The sequence below is a fragment of the Lycium barbarum genome, chromosome 3, assembly GCF_019175385.1.
Source record: "Lycium barbarum isolate Lr01 chromosome 3, ASM1917538v2, whole genome shotgun sequence".
Classification (NCBI taxonomy): Eukaryota; Viridiplantae; Streptophyta; class Magnoliopsida; order Solanales; family Solanaceae; genus Lycium; species Lycium barbarum.
Genome location: NC_083339.1, coordinates 145,622,291 through 145,639,862, shown reverse-complemented (window position 1 = coordinate 145,639,862; position 17,572 = coordinate 145,622,291). Strand labels below are relative to the sequence as shown.

At 34.2% G+C, this 17,572-nt stretch overlaps 2 protein-coding genes and 1 non-coding gene across 3 annotated transcripts; 1 reads left to right on the top strand and 2 right to left on the bottom strand.

Annotated features, from left to right (window-relative positions):
* Positions 1–1,906: 1,906 nt before the first annotated feature.
* LOC132633377 (peroxisome biogenesis protein 2-like) lies at positions 1,907–8,251 on the bottom strand. Its single transcript, XM_060349758.1, has 6 exons — positions 7,107–8,251; positions 6,008–6,121; positions 5,750–5,903; positions 4,690–4,826; positions 4,145–4,245; positions 1,907–2,217 (listed from the first exon to the last, which is right to left on the bottom strand). Exons 1-6 carry the CDS (start codon positions 7,215–7,217, stop codon positions 2,157–2,159), a joined length of 678 nt encoding a protein of 225 aa, XP_060205741.1. The 5' UTR covers positions 7,218–8,251; the 3' UTR covers positions 1,907–2,156.
* A 32-nt stretch (positions 8,252–8,283) lies between these two features.
* Positions 8,284–9,235, top strand: LOC132633376 (protein THYLAKOID ASSEMBLY 8, chloroplastic). Its single transcript, XM_060349757.1, has one exon. The coding sequence runs from the start codon at positions 8,423–8,425 to the stop codon at positions 9,110–9,112; it is 690 nt and encodes a 229-aa protein (XP_060205740.1). The 5' UTR covers positions 8,284–8,422; the 3' UTR covers positions 9,113–9,235.
* A 627-nt stretch (positions 9,236–9,862) lies between these two features.
* TRNAS-CGA (transfer RNA serine (anticodon CGA)) lies at positions 9,863–9,944 on the bottom strand. The gene has a single exon. It is a non-coding gene; the product is annotated as a tRNA-Ser (tRNA).
* Between the last annotated feature and the right edge of the window lie 7,628 nt (positions 9,945–17,572).

Sequence of the window (17,572 nt, the reverse complement as noted above, 5' to 3'; positions counted from 1 at the left end):
GCTCCGCCCATGAGACAAACGTTATGACATGTTAAAGCCACAAGGTTTATAACCACATAAATATTACTCGCACTGTCTCAATAACTTACTTTCCTTTTTGGTCTGTCCAAATAAGAGCTAACTCTTTCTATATTTAGTACAGTTTTTCAATTTTAATATACTACATGACAAGTTTAAGATCACAAGATTTAAAGGACTCACACATCTTTATTTAAGATCACAACATTCAAAAGTCTCACTTTATTTCTTAAACTTCGTGTCTAATCAAACTAAGACACTTAAATCGGAACGGAGGGAGCATGACATATTTCAGATAATAAGTTTCACAAAATTTATTTTCTTTTTTAAAGTTCGTGTTGATTCACTTTATGTTACATAATTAGAAAGGAGGGAGTGTACTCTTCTTTGTTTTTAAATTTCTTGCTTTAGCTTTATTGTAAAAGTGGGGGCAGGAAAAGGGAAAGTGAGGAGCGTTTTCAGGCCATAAAAAACAAATGCTCGTGGGGTTTTAATTCCTTGATTTAGGGTGGTAACTTTGGGATTGTTATTTTTCTCTAACTAGTTATACTTATATCGGCTATTACTCTAGACTAGAGGATAGCGTGCTCTTTTCCCAAGTAATGATTAATTAATTAATACTTATAACACTTAACATAACTTGTTATTGCAGGTTTTTTATTTTAATTTCTCTATGTACCAGATTAGGGCTTATTATACAAAGGTGCTCTCATATTACTGTAGGCCATCTTAATTTGGTAGCACAAAAAGTAATAAAATGTGCGTAAACGAGGTCAAATTCTACCATTTATTTTAGTTGGTGGCAAATTATTAATTATGTTTATGTACCTTCCCCCTTTTAAGAGGTCTAATGTCCAAATAACTAATTAACACGTCGACACAAAGTATAATGTATTTTGCTCGAGCAAATTGCGTGACATTTCATCTTACGTACTTCGGCTAATTAAGACAGTTAACTTTAACAATCTTACTCATGTAGTCATTTTGACGTTCAATTGTGAGTACAAAGTTAAAACATTATATTTTTGCAACTTGCTATGCAACAGAAAATTAGTGCAGTATATAAGAATAGGAATTTGGAATTAACTAGCCAAAAGCAATTTTGCGCGTGCCGTGTCGTGCTGTACATGTGTCTGCATACGGATAATTAAAAGTATACATCCCTATGGTGGCCATCTCATTTTATTTTTGCTCTTTGCCCTTTTGGGAATAGGGGCAGGTCTACAGTATAACCTAAAGGTTCACAATGTTCAACTAACTTTTGCCCAGATCTTGTATGTGTATCGGGAGATTCACTAAATATCTATAAATATTTATATCCAATTGTTGTATGTATTAACTTGAAGTAGTTATAAAAGCCATAAATATCTACCTTATGTCCGGGTCGTTATTATGTACGTTGCAGTACTGATAAACTACTTGTGGTGTCCTCCTCTGGCCTATCTGGATCCCACTGACCCGTCCAAATTACCAACACTACCAAATTTTATCCCCATTTTCAGTTGGCTGCTCAAGAATTCATATGAAGACTTCCCTTTCCACTTTTCTGAGTTATTGAAATGGAACCAGTTATACTGCATCAAGACCCTTTCAATTGCCAGTTATATTGATTTATTATAAAAACTAACGACTGATTTAGAATGTTGGTCATATTAACCGTGGCAGGCAAGACAAATTCAAATCAGTCATATATATATAACATAATTCCAATAATTAAAGCACCTATTGACCAACTCAGGAGTCAGGAATCCTATTGCTGATGGCATGCACCCTTTTTATCCTAACTTGCATTCGAGCTCAGACTGCTATATATATCCATGGACAAGTGTTGTTTTTATTTGAGCTTTTTTGACCTTGTAGACCCAACCAAAAGAGGAGGAAAAAGAACTATGATGCTGAAAGAGGTCTTACCTTCAATGCAATTCATTCACCTATAAGCCCATTAAAAGAGGGGGCCCAAAAGAGAAAGATAAGGATTAGTGGACTATAAAAGTCCCCACGAAATCACACGTTATGATGTACTTTTGTAGCTCCAAATACTTCAACGGCTATTAACTTTTGCTACAGTAACGGCAACTGGTAAATTTAGCTAGCAATTCTCTGCTCAAGACAAGAGAGTTGTTCAGATGGTAAGTGCTCTATACCTTCAACCCGAAGGTTGTCAGTTCGAGTGACCAAGGAAGCAAAAAAAGGGAGCTCCTGCACAGAGGGGTAAAAAAAAAAAACTCAGCTTAAAAGTATTATCTGCACATCACTTGGCAACTTTATATGCAGATTCAATAACACGGAGCACACTGGCTTGCAATTTGAAACTGTTAAGGAAATGAAGGATTGTTCCTACTTTTCTTTTTCACCGAGTTCTTTTAACTACAAAGTTATCCTGAACAAAGCTTCAGAGGGCTGGGCCATCTGATAAATAATTGAAATCAATTGTGACCTGTGATGATCAAACTTTTAAGAGAATCTTTAAGATAGACATATACATAAATGGATTATAGGAAAGAAAGGCTACATTAAAAAAGACAAGAAACTTTAACAAATGAATGCACTCAATAAAGCAGAACAAGTTGCTTTATCAAGGAATCTCAATTCCTAGTTCAATTTCTATGTTATCTATGGGCAACTTTTGATCCATAGTTTGACTGAAGCTTGCCTTTCCCGGCATTTCATTTCACCTTTCACATGAATTATTGTTTCTGACTTATGTTGTTGACCGAACCACCATGTCGTTGCGTAGCAGTAATCGGTTTGCCACATCGGGGGCAACAAAAAGACGGAGCAGCGGAGCACCGTGTTTGAAGACAGTAGTAACAGTAGCTGTATAGTGATGGAGATATATAAAACTCACAATGAACAACAGTCACTAACAGTATTGGGGCAGGGTGGATGAAATGGAGGCTTGCTTCCGGAGTGCTATGTGACAAAAAGGTGCCACCACAACTTAAGGGCAAGTTCTACAAAGTGGTGGTTAGACCGACTATGTTGTATGGGGCGGAGTGTTGGCCAGTTAAGATTTCTCACGTTCAAAAGATGAAAGTTGCTGAGATGAGAATGTTGAGATGGATGTGTGGCCACACCAGGAGTGACAGGATTAGGAATGAGGATATTCGGGACAAGGTGGGAGTGGCCTCGGTGGAAGACAAGATGCGAGAAGCGAGATTGAGATGGTTTGGACATGTGAAGAGGAGAGACACAGATGCCTCAGTGCGGAGGTGTGAGAGGTTGGCCATGGATGGTTTCAGACGAGGTAGGGGTAGGCCAAAGAAGTATTGGGGAGAGGTAATTAGACACGACATGGCGCAGTTACAGCTTACCGAGGACATGACCTTAGATAGGAGGGTTTGGAGGACCCACATTAGGGTAGAAGGCTAGTAGATAGTCTCATTATCCTGTCTTATTAGTAGTCGCATTATCGTAGTATAATTTCCTGTGCTCTGATTTATGCTATTATCTGTTATTTCCTGTGCTTTGATTATTCTATGTTATCTGTGCCGCTTGCGTTACTTCATTTCCATATCGCTTTGAATCTCTTAGCCTTATCTGACCTCTTTTTATGTTTTATGTTTTTTTATGTTTTTTATTGAGCCGAGGGTCTTTCGGAAACAGCCGTCCTATCCTGGTAGGAGTAAGGTCTGCGTACACTCTACCCTCCCCAGACCCCACGTTGTGGGATTTCACTGGGTTGTTGTTGTTGTTGTTGAACTAAGAAGAATGGAGTAGATTATATCTTTGGATACAATCAATAGGAGCAAATTTGATTGTGTCAATTTATCCAGGATACCCAAAGCATTCTGCATTTCCAATTACATCCACTCCATTAGTCTCCATGGACATGTTTATTTTCCAGTAAACACACATGATAAAGCATCAGACAGCCTTGCAGCTCTGCTTTTGTTCCACGTGTGTCCCATTGCTAAGCAATTGCATTGATTCAAGTTATGACATAATGCAACTGCTATAGGAGGTCGTATATCCTTTTATTATCTTTTATCAGGTAGGAACATGTCACACATCTTTTTAAGAAGTAAGAAAAGTATGAGCAAACAGAGATTAAAAGCAAAAAATATTTCCAGTCATACTTACAAAAGAAATAAGAAGCAAAAAGTATTTACAACCAAAGATGTACCTTCCTGTGTAAAGAAAGAGAAGTAGACTGCTGAAAGACGCTGCTTTATAGATCCCCTCCATGTGTTGTATTAACAACCATGCTCGGCGTGCCACACACCTCTGAAGCAACCACAAGATTAACAAATCAATGTTAAATCGTACAATTGACACTTGAAGGTCACTATTTTAGCTGTTCAAACTCTTCCCATAAAATTACTTCTACAATTGTAATTTTGGATGACGAAAGTTACTAGACAACATATCAACGTAAGATTCAAATTGAACCATTCAAATTTATGCGGCTTCAGAAGCAGGAAAAAGTTAACCAAATTTATAACAATGAACCTTCATGCTTCCTCAATTTCATCAATTAATTCTAAAATGATCTCCACTTTCTCTCCAAGGAAATTTCTACCAAGTTGCATTATACCAAATGCACAACACATTACTTCTACTTATCTCAATACACACAGCAACTAGTATACTTAACAATTATATATTTGTATCCATCAACACATGCATGTAAACAAACAAGTGGCATAAGTGAGGAAGAGAGGACTATACCTGCTCAGAGTCGCCCCACCTCCGGAAAGCAGAAAATGATTGAAGACGAGCCCACATATATTGACCACCAACAGTAGCGACACAGTACCATATCTTCTGAGCAACAGTAAGTCCAGGTCCCTCCAATCCTATTCGAACTAACACATGCAGAAAAGCAAAACTACGTTTGGAATTATGAAGGCTTATGCAAGAGATACAATATCAAAAGAGAAATTCAATTGCATCACGTTGTAAACCTTAGCAGGTTCAACTAGAAATTAAGACAAACAAGATTTTCAAGCCAATCCCTCCATATTATATACTTGCTAAATACTATTTGGATTTCTCAAAGTTAATGAATCTTTGATCATTCATATAAAAGTAAAAATTTACAGCTCTCAAAGATCTCAAGCTATCTTAAGTAATCAACCAGAGCAAGTCCACAGATGGTAATGAATTTGGACTTGAAATGCTTTCAAATTCATCTCACTCAAATGTTTCCAGTAAAAAAGATGTCTGTTTGTCACACAGAGAAAATCTCCTATTGCCCTTTAAAAAGACAAAAGAAGGACGTTTGTTAAAGTTCAACTAGAAAAGAAAAAAAAAGCAATGTGGTGAACTGAGCATGGGAGAAGAAAATATGTTTAAGTTGGTACCATTAGCTGGAAAAAAAAAGGGCTGAATGTATGAAATGGAACTCTTTATGTAAGTAAAAAGAAACAAAATCAAATTCATGCTATTGCTATCAGCCATGAACTCAGCCTCAAAATCAAAGTGAATGCCTGAATGCTAACCTTAAGTATTTAAAAAAATTTCAACAACTAGTCTCTCCCGTCCCAACTCCCAAAAACTCGCAATATCACATATCCCAAGTTTGGACAATTTCAACACCAGCAGCTGAAAAATATAATGACATTAGCGTAAATAGTGACATAGTATCCAGCTGATTAATATAGCAAAAAAAAAAAAAAGACTTTTGTAAGAGCAATTTTTTTCGTTTTGAACAGTAAATAAAAGAAGAGCTTGTTAGCAGCAACTTACACAAAGGAACAAAAGGATTAAGAAAGAGATAATATCTAACCTTTTTCTCTCACTTCAACCGCACGTTCATCTCTATACCTCAGATTCATTAGAGCATTACCCGGTGTAGGCTTATCAACCCAGATAGAAAACTGCCAGATAAGGAACTCCAAGAAAGCATCAAGTTCTGGCTCATATTGAAATAGCATTCCTGGCTAATCCCAAAAGGAAGAAACAGAAACAACCAATTATCAGATCACACAAATAATGAAGAGGTGAATTCCCCGATCGATAAGTTAGAAGGTTGCATTACATGTACCTTCATCAAAGAGAAGACCTTAACCAACTGTTCCTTTAGCATGGCCGACATTTCAATGTCCAATCTTCCTGCATCTACCTGATTAACTCTTGATATTGAAATTGGAATGGCAGACTGTGAAAGGAAGTAAAGCAATGGGAAACCTATTAGTCGGAGAGCAAATAAAACCTCAAACAGTCAAACCTACTCCTTAATTCATCTTTCTCCCTTCCTGGGGTCCAGAAAACGAACAAGGGCATATTTTAATATGTTTTTTTCAAAACCTTTGTACATGTAGATAACAATACAACAACAACTATGCCTCAGTCACAAATAAATTGGGGTGGCTATATGAATCCTAATTTCTTCATTTAAGCTCATATCATCATCATACAAATAAAATAAAAGTGAACTATATATATATATAAGGCAGCCCGGTGCACTAGCTCCCGCTATGTGCGGGGTACAGGGAAGGACTGGATCACAAGGGTCTATTGCACGCAGCCTTACCCTGCATTTCTGCAAGAGGTTGTTTCCGCGGCTCGAACTCGTGACCTCCTGTCACATGGCAGTAACTTTACTAGTTACCAGTTAATAATAGAAATTCTCTAACAAGTTTAGAACGTAGTCTCAACTAGTAGCTATCATCTTTATGGATCTTTAGCTAAGTCTGGGTCGATATCAAGCATTTGTAGGTCTTTGGAGACAACTTCCTTCCATGTAGATAACAATACATTTCATAACAATTAGATGAGCTATAAAGTGGTACACTTTCCACAAAGAAACACAGATTATCTACTAGTAAGTAAAGGTTTCTACAGAATGGCTCAGTCTATTCCCTAATATGATGTCTTTCCCCCCCCCCCCCCCCCCCCCCTTTTTTTTTTTTTTTTTTTGGAGAAAAAAGCTGAATATTGCAGCTACAAACCTTACAAATGTCAAAAGGAAGTTACAAGTGGAAAAATAGAAGTGTACTACTTGGCTAGGCAGCCTTAACGTTATGATCGCCCACAGTATTGAGCAGAAGTCATTTGATAAGTGACTCAACTAAGCCAAGCATAAATGAGCAGAAAAGAAGACGGATAAAAAAATAAACAATAAAAGAGAGATAGGGAAATACCTGATTCGATGAAGCAAGTGACTGCCATCGAGGAAGTAAATTATTGTAGGTAGTGCGCCAAGCATCTTCTTCTGGCGGGTTGGATGATGAAGCTAGGGTTTCTCTATGCATCTTCTAAATACGACAATCTTCAATGGCGCTACTCTAGAGGCCAATCTTTCAGACCACGCACCCACTAATTCTCGCGGGTTTTTTTTTACAAACATGCTTTTTCTAACCGGGGGAAAGGGCATTTTCGTCTCTGAAAATATGAAAACGATGAGCTATTCATTCAAAGTCTCAATGAATGGCTCATGCCCACAATTTTCACGAGTTTTTTCTGATAAAAATACTAACAAAATTGTCTCTTATAAACTTTAGGGTCTTATTTGTTTGCAAGGAAGATCTTAATTTTAGTTATTCACATTTTAATATAAAGTTTATTTATTTTAAAAAATTTAATTTTAATTACTTAGGTTTTAATCATTATGTATGTTTTTTATTTTTATTTTGTAATCACTTAATAATCTGAGTAAGATCTATAATAAAGTCTTTATATCATAAAAATACTTATTCAAAATTTTCTACGAAAATAGAAGTCCACCATTACTGCATTCGCTTTACATCGCTCATGTTATAACTACCATCACACATCACTACAACCACTACCCTCAAACACAACCATCATTATTGTCATCACCACAGTCAATTTTCATACCACTAGCCATTATTTACAACGATCACCCTCAACACCAAATTTATTGACAATCAACGTCAACCATTATTACATATCGCCAATCACCATCCTTCACCATTAACTATTACTATCATTTAACCCCAATTATCACCACCGTTAAACAATGTCATCAACCACCACAATTACTAACTACTACCCACAACAAATACCATCAGCCAATATCATTCCCAATTGACATCACAACAACAATCGCACCACCATAGTCAAATATTTATATTGAATATTTATTAATTTTTAAACAAAGACAATTTTATAGATTTAGATGTTGAGAAAACTAATAATTTTAATTATTCAGTATTCAGATCATAACACAACATCTAAACATTTGAACGTGTATGGAGTTTAGATATCTACATTTTAATGCACATCTTGTTATTCATATTCAAGCTTCTCGATTTTACCTACTCCACCTCTCCACCTGTTTGCCAAGACTTAAGTGTATCATTGCAAGTTATTAAAACTTTAGGGACCTAGCTGTAACCAAAACAAAACTAAAAACCCGCCCAATTGAAACAACCAAACCACATACGGGTTTCTAAGACCCGCTTCTTATCTGTAGCAGTGAAACACAATCATATCCATGGCTTCCTCAATATCCATAAACCTCAATTTCACTTTACAACATTCTTCACTAACCCCTCCACTAACCACCCGAAGAAAAATCTCAGTGCGATGCGGTCCACGAAGCAACCGTGGACCTCTAGTCAAAGGTCGTATACTCAGCATAGAAGCAATCCAAGCAATTCAAGCTTTAAAACGAGCTCAAAGAACTGACCCGACCCAAATCGAACCGCAAGTCTCAAAAACCCTAAATCGTTTAATCAAAGCAGATCTAATTGCTGCTTATAAAGAACTCTTACGACAAGATCTTTGCGATTTAGCCCTCAAAGTTTTCCCATTCGTTCAATCGGAATGTGATGTTCCTGATTTAGGGCTTTATGCTGATATGGTTTTAGCTTTGACCCGAACCGGGTTGACCCAACATGTTGATGAATTGATTTGTGGTTTAGAGAAAGAGGGGAAAATTCAGTGTGATGATAAGGGGCTTGTAAGGTTAGTGAGGGCTTTGGTTGAAGGTGAACAAGTTGAATCAACTGTTAGGGTTTATGAATTGATGAAAAGGAGTGGATGGGGTTCTAGATTTGAGATTGATGAATATGTAGCTAAGGTTTTAAGGAGAGGGTTTAAGAGATTTGGGAAAGAGGAATTGGCTGGTGAAGTTGATGGACAATTACAAAGATTGTATCCTGTAATTTTGGGGAAACAATAGATTAATGAATTTTGAGAACTTCGTAGATTTTTTTCTGTTCTTGATCTGTTGTAATTGTATATTGTAGTACTAGTAAGTATACATTGCTATTTGCTAAAGAAAAGAATACCAAGTTCTCAAATATCTCTTCTTTTCTTCTCCTCGAAGCTAAATTTAGAGATCTTTGTCTGTACTGAGAAATTACAGAGTGTCTCTTGTTATTTTGGGGAAACAATAGATTTCCTAATTTTTAGAATATTAGGGTATTAGTAAGTATACATTTGCTATTTGCTAAAGAAAAGAATACCAAGTTCTCAACTTTCTCTCCTTTTCATTTCCTCAAAGCTAAAATTAGAGATCTTTGTCTCATTGTCTGTACTGAGAAATTAAATTAGTGCTACAAAAGAGGGGAAAATGTAAGATAGAATCTTTCTCTACTCTATTGTATCTTTTTTGTGTTCAACCTGGGAAAGATGCATATCAAATGATAAAAGTTACAAATACCCGCAAAAAAAGAAGAAAAAAAAAAATCAGATAAAAGTTATCCTGTTATCAGGGTGGGGTGGGGGGGTGGGGGGGATATCAAGTACTTAAAAAATTCATTTTGGTAATTTACTTTTTATGACTGTCCGTACAGAGATGACCATAGCTAGGACGCCTCTATGTACAAGCACTCTTCGTTAATTAAGTAAGATTGACAAGAACTAAGAAAAATGTGGTAAGGACTGACCAGAACTAAGAAAAATACGGATACAAAGGAAAAATTCACACCGTCAACAGCAGGATTCGAACCTGCGCAGGCATAGCCCAACAGATTTCGAGTCTGTCTCCTTAACCACTCGGACATATTGACGACTTGTTATTTTTAGTCTGTTAACGATATATGTACTATAGAACGGGCAAGCCACAAAAGCCTGTTCCTCACTCCTAGCTATCCTCACGAATCATTTTTGTTGCAATCAATCCCGATAAGTTCTCTTTTCCTTTAGTAAGTAGTAGAGTGATTCCTTCCCTATAGATCAAGTTAAATGTCTGAATGAGTCTACTCGAGGTGAGTATAACTTAAAGAATCACCTGCAATTATTCAAGCATCTCAAAGTCTAACTATAACGATTGATATTTCATATAAAAGCTTCTGCTAAAGGAAGTGGCGAACTCTAGCTTGATATTCAAACTTTGAAAGCTGACGTGCCCTTAGTAGTCCCAAATAAGGTGCACAGGCACATGCCCCATTAGTAGGTGATTCACTATCGAAGCGAATAAAAAGCTGTACTACTTGCTCTCTTTCAATATGAATAACCAAACACTAGTTATGCATCTAGTTTACATTCACGAAAAGGGTGAAAATCTACAGCTTTCTATGTTTAGAAAATGGACCAACACTATGTTATTTGGAGAGTGAAAATTTATTGATGTGGATTTAGGAGAGTCCATGTTGTCTAATTTTTTCTTCCATTTAGACTGGTTAAATATTTTAATAACGTTAGCATTCACGGATTAAATATCAGGTATTGATGCAAAGTGTGATAAGGGGAAGGGTTAAAATGTCTCAATAAGTTACACTGTATACGACAGAAAGGTTAGAATTGCCCCTAGATTATACGAAATGAAATAATTATAACTTTTCTTAAAAAGTAGTCTCGAATCTATTTTTGTTGTTACTAAAGTTGTTCAAAATTTTCCTTTTGGACTAACAAACCTTATTTTATGTATTATTTGTTTAATTAGCAATTTTCCCCAAATTACATGTTTAATTAAATAAGTATGCCAGGAGCCCGGAACTTTTTTAACCCAAAAAATAACTTTTGAAACCAAACTAACTCTTTAAAAAAAAAAAAAAAATAGGCTTTACGCACGGAATCTGTGCGTGAAAGAGAGTACCTTTTTCTTTTTCTTTTTTTAAGCTATCAAAATCACGTTTTTTTCATACTTTAGGCAAAGATTAGTCATGTTTCAAAACCCCGAAATATCAATATTTTGTATAGAACTTAATATTTTTTTTGCGTACAATAACGTCGGCTCATTACATCAAGTATACCTAAACGTTTAGATCGTCGTTTTAGGGGTTATAAAGTGCCTCGAAGTAAGTTTTGTTTGCTTGGAAACTTGTCATCTTTAGATCTAAGTGTCATATTTTATAGGGTTTTAATTTAAGTGTTTTGAAATACAAATATTATATTAAAAAATAATTCATCCAATACGAGAGGTTCAATCAAGGTATAAGATATCTCATTCAATGCTTCCACCAAGGTTTGATTCCATGTTGTTGGCATAAAAAAGAAGTAAGTAAAAAAAGATAGGCTAAACCACCAAGCCAAATTGGTGAAAGCAACAAAATAGACACTTTTTATTTTTTATAATGTTCACTAATGCTATCTAACTCGTTTTCATAAATTGAATTTCGAATCTCGAAATTGACGTTCAAAACATCATTACCACGGGATTAGCATCTCGAAATAGATTTTTTATTATTAGATTTTTACTAAAGAAGAATGAAATTTTTGCACAAATTTGGGACAAAATTCAAATTGAATGGGATAACGGGCGTTTTTTGGAAAATCTGCTCGGCCAAACCGCGACAGTTTTTCCGCGTAGATCTCGAAAAAATATCCTAGTTCAAAAAAAAAAATCACGTAAATCAGACATCTGAGCCCAAAGTTATGACCATTTAAAGTTTCAACAATTTACAACTAGTTTTCTACCTATGCTCCTGTTCTTGTAATGAGCCGATATTATTGTACGCTAAAAAAAATTAAGTTCTATAGAAAGCATTTATATTCCGACGTTTTGAAACGTAACTAATCTTTGGTCAAAGTACGAAAAAAAAACTTAAAGATAACAAGTTTCCAAACTTACTTCGAGGCACTTTACAACCCCTAAAACGTCGATCCAAACATATATGTATACTTGATGTAATGAACCGACATTATTTTACACTAAAAAAATATGAAGTTCTACATAAAATATTTATATTCCGGTGTTTTGAAACGTGACTAATCTTCAGTCAAAGTACGGAAAAAAACTTAATTTTGAGTTTGATTTCCAAAGAATAAAGATGACAAGTTTCCAAGCACTTTACAACCCCTAAAACGACGATCCAAACGTTTAGGTATACTGTTTGGTCCTTTCACGAATAGATTCTGTGCGTGAAGCTTAGTTTGATTTTTTTTTTTTAAAGGGTTAGTTTGGTTCGAGAAGTTATTTTTTGGGTTAAAAAAGTTCCGGATCCGTATGCCAGAGTTACCATTAAACTATGCACATGATTCAATTTTGCCCCTACATATGATTCAATTTTGCTTCTTCCTCCCCCACCACCGTTACTTAGTTGGAAATTTGTAACAATATCCAAAGAGTTATATCGTTGATATTTTGAATTGCAATAAAATTTCTTTTCATTTAGTTCGAAAGTTAATAAACCAGTAATGGAAATAGAAAAGGCATTTGATTAGATGCAAAATATAGAGTCACTTACACAAAGGAAATCTTGATTAAATGGGATCATTGTCATTATATGCGCACTCACATAAAGCGTGGATAAAACACATGATTTGAAGGTTCTCAATTCTCATCCTAGGCCTTAAAGATAAGCTTGAAACTTGGGTTGGATGCTTGTCAATTGTTAATTGGATAGAAGCTATTTTCACTAGAAAAAAGCTAATTTGAGTTATTACTAATATATATTTTAGTTCGAATGGTCGCTATACAGTGACACGACATGAGAAGGGCAACAATTTTTTTTTTCCCCATACGCAGATGTTTTGAGCCCTCAACTAATTCATATTCATGTCAGCGTAAGATTAATTAAAGGAGAGGTGCTATTTACTATAATTTTTAAATTCGAGGTTTCTGATTAAGAATAAAGGGACATTATCCATCTCATTGCAACCTTTGAGATAGGAGGAGCTGTCGTACAAGTTACAGATTCAGCAGAACTCAGTAACTTTAGTTCAAATCTTATATTTGTGCTAAAAAATTTATTTAATATGCAAAGATTATCTATTAAGAACCAACAAACAAAATAAATTGTGATTCAGAATCCGTAAATTAGTTTTTTTGGCTTGCCTATTAGTAGTGAAACATTATTTGGTCACGAACTACGTAACACATGATAAATTCAGGTCCAAATTAATGATTAATCATCGGACCATTGGAATTATCTTGTAATGCGCATCAAATTTTGGTGGACAGGCTTGTTCATCAATTGACAAGACCAAGAAAAAAACAAAATAAACGGAAAATAGATCGATAGTAAGCTGAGTGCTACAAAATGGCACTGCACAGAGACAGGACATGTTAAAGGATAAGAGCAATTTTGAATGGTAATTACTGTAACAATGGTGGGCATCCATTAACAGTAGAATTAATCTCTTGTCTCTTCTTCTGAAGTTCATAGGCACATGTCGCACTCTCTATACTAAGTAAAATGTTTTAAATACAAGTAAATAAATAAATGTGTATATATACTTTTAATTTGATCTTTAGCGCTGACAAGAAACAAATAATTTGTACTCTCATCAGTGTCTTAGCTTGTCTCAAGTAGAAGTGTAAAAATGGCTGATCTGAGAGGGTATAATTTATCTGTTTTTGTCTAGAAATTGAAGAATAACCGTATTCTTTTAGTTCTTTTATATAGTCAACCAATACAGCGGGTTAGTTGGGCTTTTTCGGGCCGAATTCGAATTAGTTAGGCTTTAATGGGGAACTCGGACATCGGAAGAGAAATCATTAAAAAAAATAAAAAAAAAATATATGTATATATATATTAAGCGGGTTAGGTCAAGAATTCGGTCGTGCTTAGGGTGGATTGAGTCTAAATAAATCTAATTATTGATTTTAATTTTTTAATATTTTTTCAATTATCATAAGTTAAGTGATCATTCATGCCACCAACTCTTACAATAAATAGTGAAATTTCTGTAGCGCGAAGTCAAATTAATATCTTTAAAAATAATATAAGTGACCCAGTCAATTTAAGTAAAAAATTCGTAGAAACTGAAGGATGGATGATGATTATCCTCTCCGACCAGCATAGCTGGCTGGCACTTTCCCCTTTCATCATTGAAGCAAAACAGGGTAAAAGAATTGATCCTCGCACGTGAAAAAAACACTTAAGCATCCTTAAGCAAAGCCAAACAAATTAAAGTGGTTCTTTTTCTGAAGGCCACAAAAAATGAAAGTGAATTAATTTAGTACTAGTAATAAAAAAAGTAGCATGCCCATTTCGAATGTCCGAGTCAACTTAGCAGGTCAAGTCTGAACAAAGCACTAAACAATTATTTTTATCATTCGCTCTCAACCGACAACGGCGTAACCGGAGCCAATAGTGCCAGGTTAAGCTGTAATGGCGTTAATGTGAGTGACAACACGTTAAACAAACGAGTTAAGAGTTTAATCCAAAAGAATAACTTATAGGTGGGATATTTCATTCAATTTACAAATCCATTAGTATTTTCTATTGGTTACGATTAGCACAAATTTGGTTGAAGAGGTAGAATTGATCTGTAGACCTCTTCTAGCTTCAAACTCAACCAAAATCAATGGGCTAAGACTCATACTCAAGTACTAAAGTGATTTAAATGTGACATCTCTTGTGAAAATCTCAGAGTGAATCTCACTTTACCCCATAACATTTAAGGGTTGGAAAAGATATCCCCTCACATATTAAATGGGAACGATAACCCCCTCTATCCAATATTTTCCGGTGAGATTCTTTTGTTTTTAATAAAGATCTTTTTTTTTTCTTTTTCTTTTTAGAATTAAATACAATATATAACTCTTGTTATTATCCCATTCACCTATTCTTCTGAAAATAATGTATAACAACTACTTGAAAAATTCTATTAATAAATTTCAAGCTATATTTCCTTCATCATTTTTTTTTGTTTGGGGGACTAGAGGGCCAACATCTTAATTATTCAACAATCTAAATACAGTCTAGTATTAGTACCTTCGCGAGCGGATGATATTAAAAGACATTAATCTATGTTACATTGTGATGTCGCTTGTTTGAGTGCATTGTATCATACCAAAATGTTAAGTATCATCTAATTTTCAATATAATATATTCAAATTAACGATATTTCTGTGAAATTAAAGGAAACAAATTAAATGTTTTTAAATATTATTTGATTTAATCTTTAGATTTAATTCATAATGAATATGTGTGTGTGTCATACACACACACATTTCTCTAATCCTTGACACACACACATTTCTCTAATCCTTTTCTCGTTCTGTTTTTCTTACTAGGATATTTTAATTATTTTATTTTTCATTTAGTAGCTTACGTTTAATCAAAATAATATCATATATGATTTTAGTCGTGATTTTGAATTCGTCCAAAATATAAATAGAAACTTTCTCTTATTACTTGTCGTAAGATATATTAATAAATTTAATAATTACTACTTAGCACTATTTTATATAAGCAATTGAATTATCTTCTCTTTGGTTTCCGGTCCACCAAATTTTGTGTTTTAATTTTAATTGTTAATATATATATAGACGAAAGATTCAAAACTTGGACATATAGAGAAAAATATAGGTAAGATTTAACAAAGATTAAATCTCGTTTCAATGGCCAGTTTAGTGATTTTTTTTTTTAAATTAATTATTTATTCTCACTAAAAATATTGAATAGGGAAATTATCGTTTCCATTCAATATGTGAAAGGGGTATTATTTTCCAACCTTTAAATATTAATGGGTAAAGTGAGATTCATTCAAAATCGCAGGCACACCTCTGTTCAAGACTACCATTTCCAGCACTGCAATTTAGATGGAAGAACCGTTCAACCTTACTACCAATATTCTTTGCAATTAAAAGGAACTTCATTGGTTCACAGCACAAAACTAAGGAATTTAGTAGGCTATCATTGCTTTTCCTGTTCAGCTTAACTTTTTTTTTGTGCCCACTTTACTTTGAACAAAACTCTAGTTAGGACGTAGGAGCATAAAGTGTGATGGTGGCTAGAGAATCATAGGGGTTAGGGCAGCAAAATCATCAACATCCACTGCTTCAGTCAAGTTGTTAAATGTAAGTTGCTGCTCTCAATTAACTTTATGAGACTAATACTAGGAGCTAAATAATTACTCCATCTGTTCAATAATAAATATCATTTTAGCTAAAAAAAAAAATATTTCATAATAAGTGTCACTTTAGGAAATCAAGATATAAATTGACTAGTTTTTTTCAATTCTACCCTTAGACAAAAAATGACAAGTTAAAGTAACATCTAAATGATACTCCCTCTGTCCCATAATAAGTGTCATCTTAATAAAAAAACACGCATATTAAAAAGGCAATAATGCAATGTGAAGTTTACTAAATTACCTTTATATAATAAAAATAAATTACTTTTTCCTCTTGATTAAAGCATGCACAAATAATAATCCTTTTGACATTGGGAATCCAACAATACCGAGTTACGATGTGGCTTGTCCAATCATCATTTAGATGTTAGTACTTTAACTTGTCATTTTTTATCTAAGGGTAGAATTGAAAAAAACTAATTAATTTACGTCTTGGTTTTCTAAGGTAACACTTAATTATGAGACAAATTTTTTTGACTAAGGTGACACTTATTATGAGATGGAGGGAGTAGATTGGAAAGGCGACATAGTAACTTGTTATTGTTGAATTCCTAATATCAAAAGGTTTACTTGTGCATGCTTAATCAAGAGGAAAAAATAATTTACTTTTATTATATAGGGGTAATTTAGTAAACTTTACATTGCATTATTGGTCTCTTAATATGCGTATTTTTGGCTAAGGTAACACTTATTATGGGACGGAGAGAGTATCTAAACAGGTGTAACACAAAATTATGTAAATTTATTAGATCTAAATACTTTAAATGAGGTGGGAATGCGTGTTAATTAACTATGATTAAGTATTAAAAGTATATATGTATTTACAAACACACGTCATCCTTCTATAGTTCTATTGAGTTGCTGTATACACGAGTACATGTGAGCTTATACCATATTTGAATATAATTCGTGAGTGGACAAATATTAGACTAGAAGAACATATGAACGCTTTGGTAAATTTCTGAATTTGTTCAATAATTACTACGACACAAGCGTGCAGTAAAAAGAGAGACCTCAGTAAAAGTTAAAAAAGAAAATAAAAGTATTACAAGAACCAATGAATTAGTAAGAAGAACAACGAAATGACAAAGCCCCTTTTAACGAACAATAGGAAAAAGAAACAAAAGTAGTAAAAGAGAGAATCATATGCTTTAATGACAGTTTGCAGATTTTATGTGTAAGCAAATTATCAGAAATCAAACAAATTAACCCCTTCAAGGGCGACAATTTTTACTGATCAATTAAATGCTGTGTGATCCTTTTCCTTTTATGTTGATTGTTCTACGTTTTTGTGTCAGCTTTCACCAATTGTTATAATTTCTGTCTTCTTCAATGAAAGCAATTAATTTCCTTGTTTGATTTAGACTCTTCCCCTCTGTTTTAAAATTGA

Bases quoted from the DNA above. Each gene is read 5' to 3' on its own strand.
- LOC132633377 (XM_060349758.1), bottom strand. From the start codon at position 7,217: ATGCATAGAGAAACCCTAGCTTCATCATCCAACCCGCCAGAAGAAGAT. The intron at 6,122-7,106 runs GTATTTCCCTAT...TTCCTTTCACAG, and splicing joins CACTTGCTTCATCGAATCAG to TCTGCCATTCCAATTTCAAT. The intron at 4,246-4,689 runs GTATAGTCCTCT...TGGTTGCTTCAG, and splicing joins GGTGGGGCGACTCTGAGCAG to AGGTGTGTGGCACGCCGAGC.
- LOC132633376 (XM_060349757.1), top strand. From the start codon at position 8,423: ATGGCTTCCTCAATATCCATAAACCTCAATTTCACTTTACAACATTCT.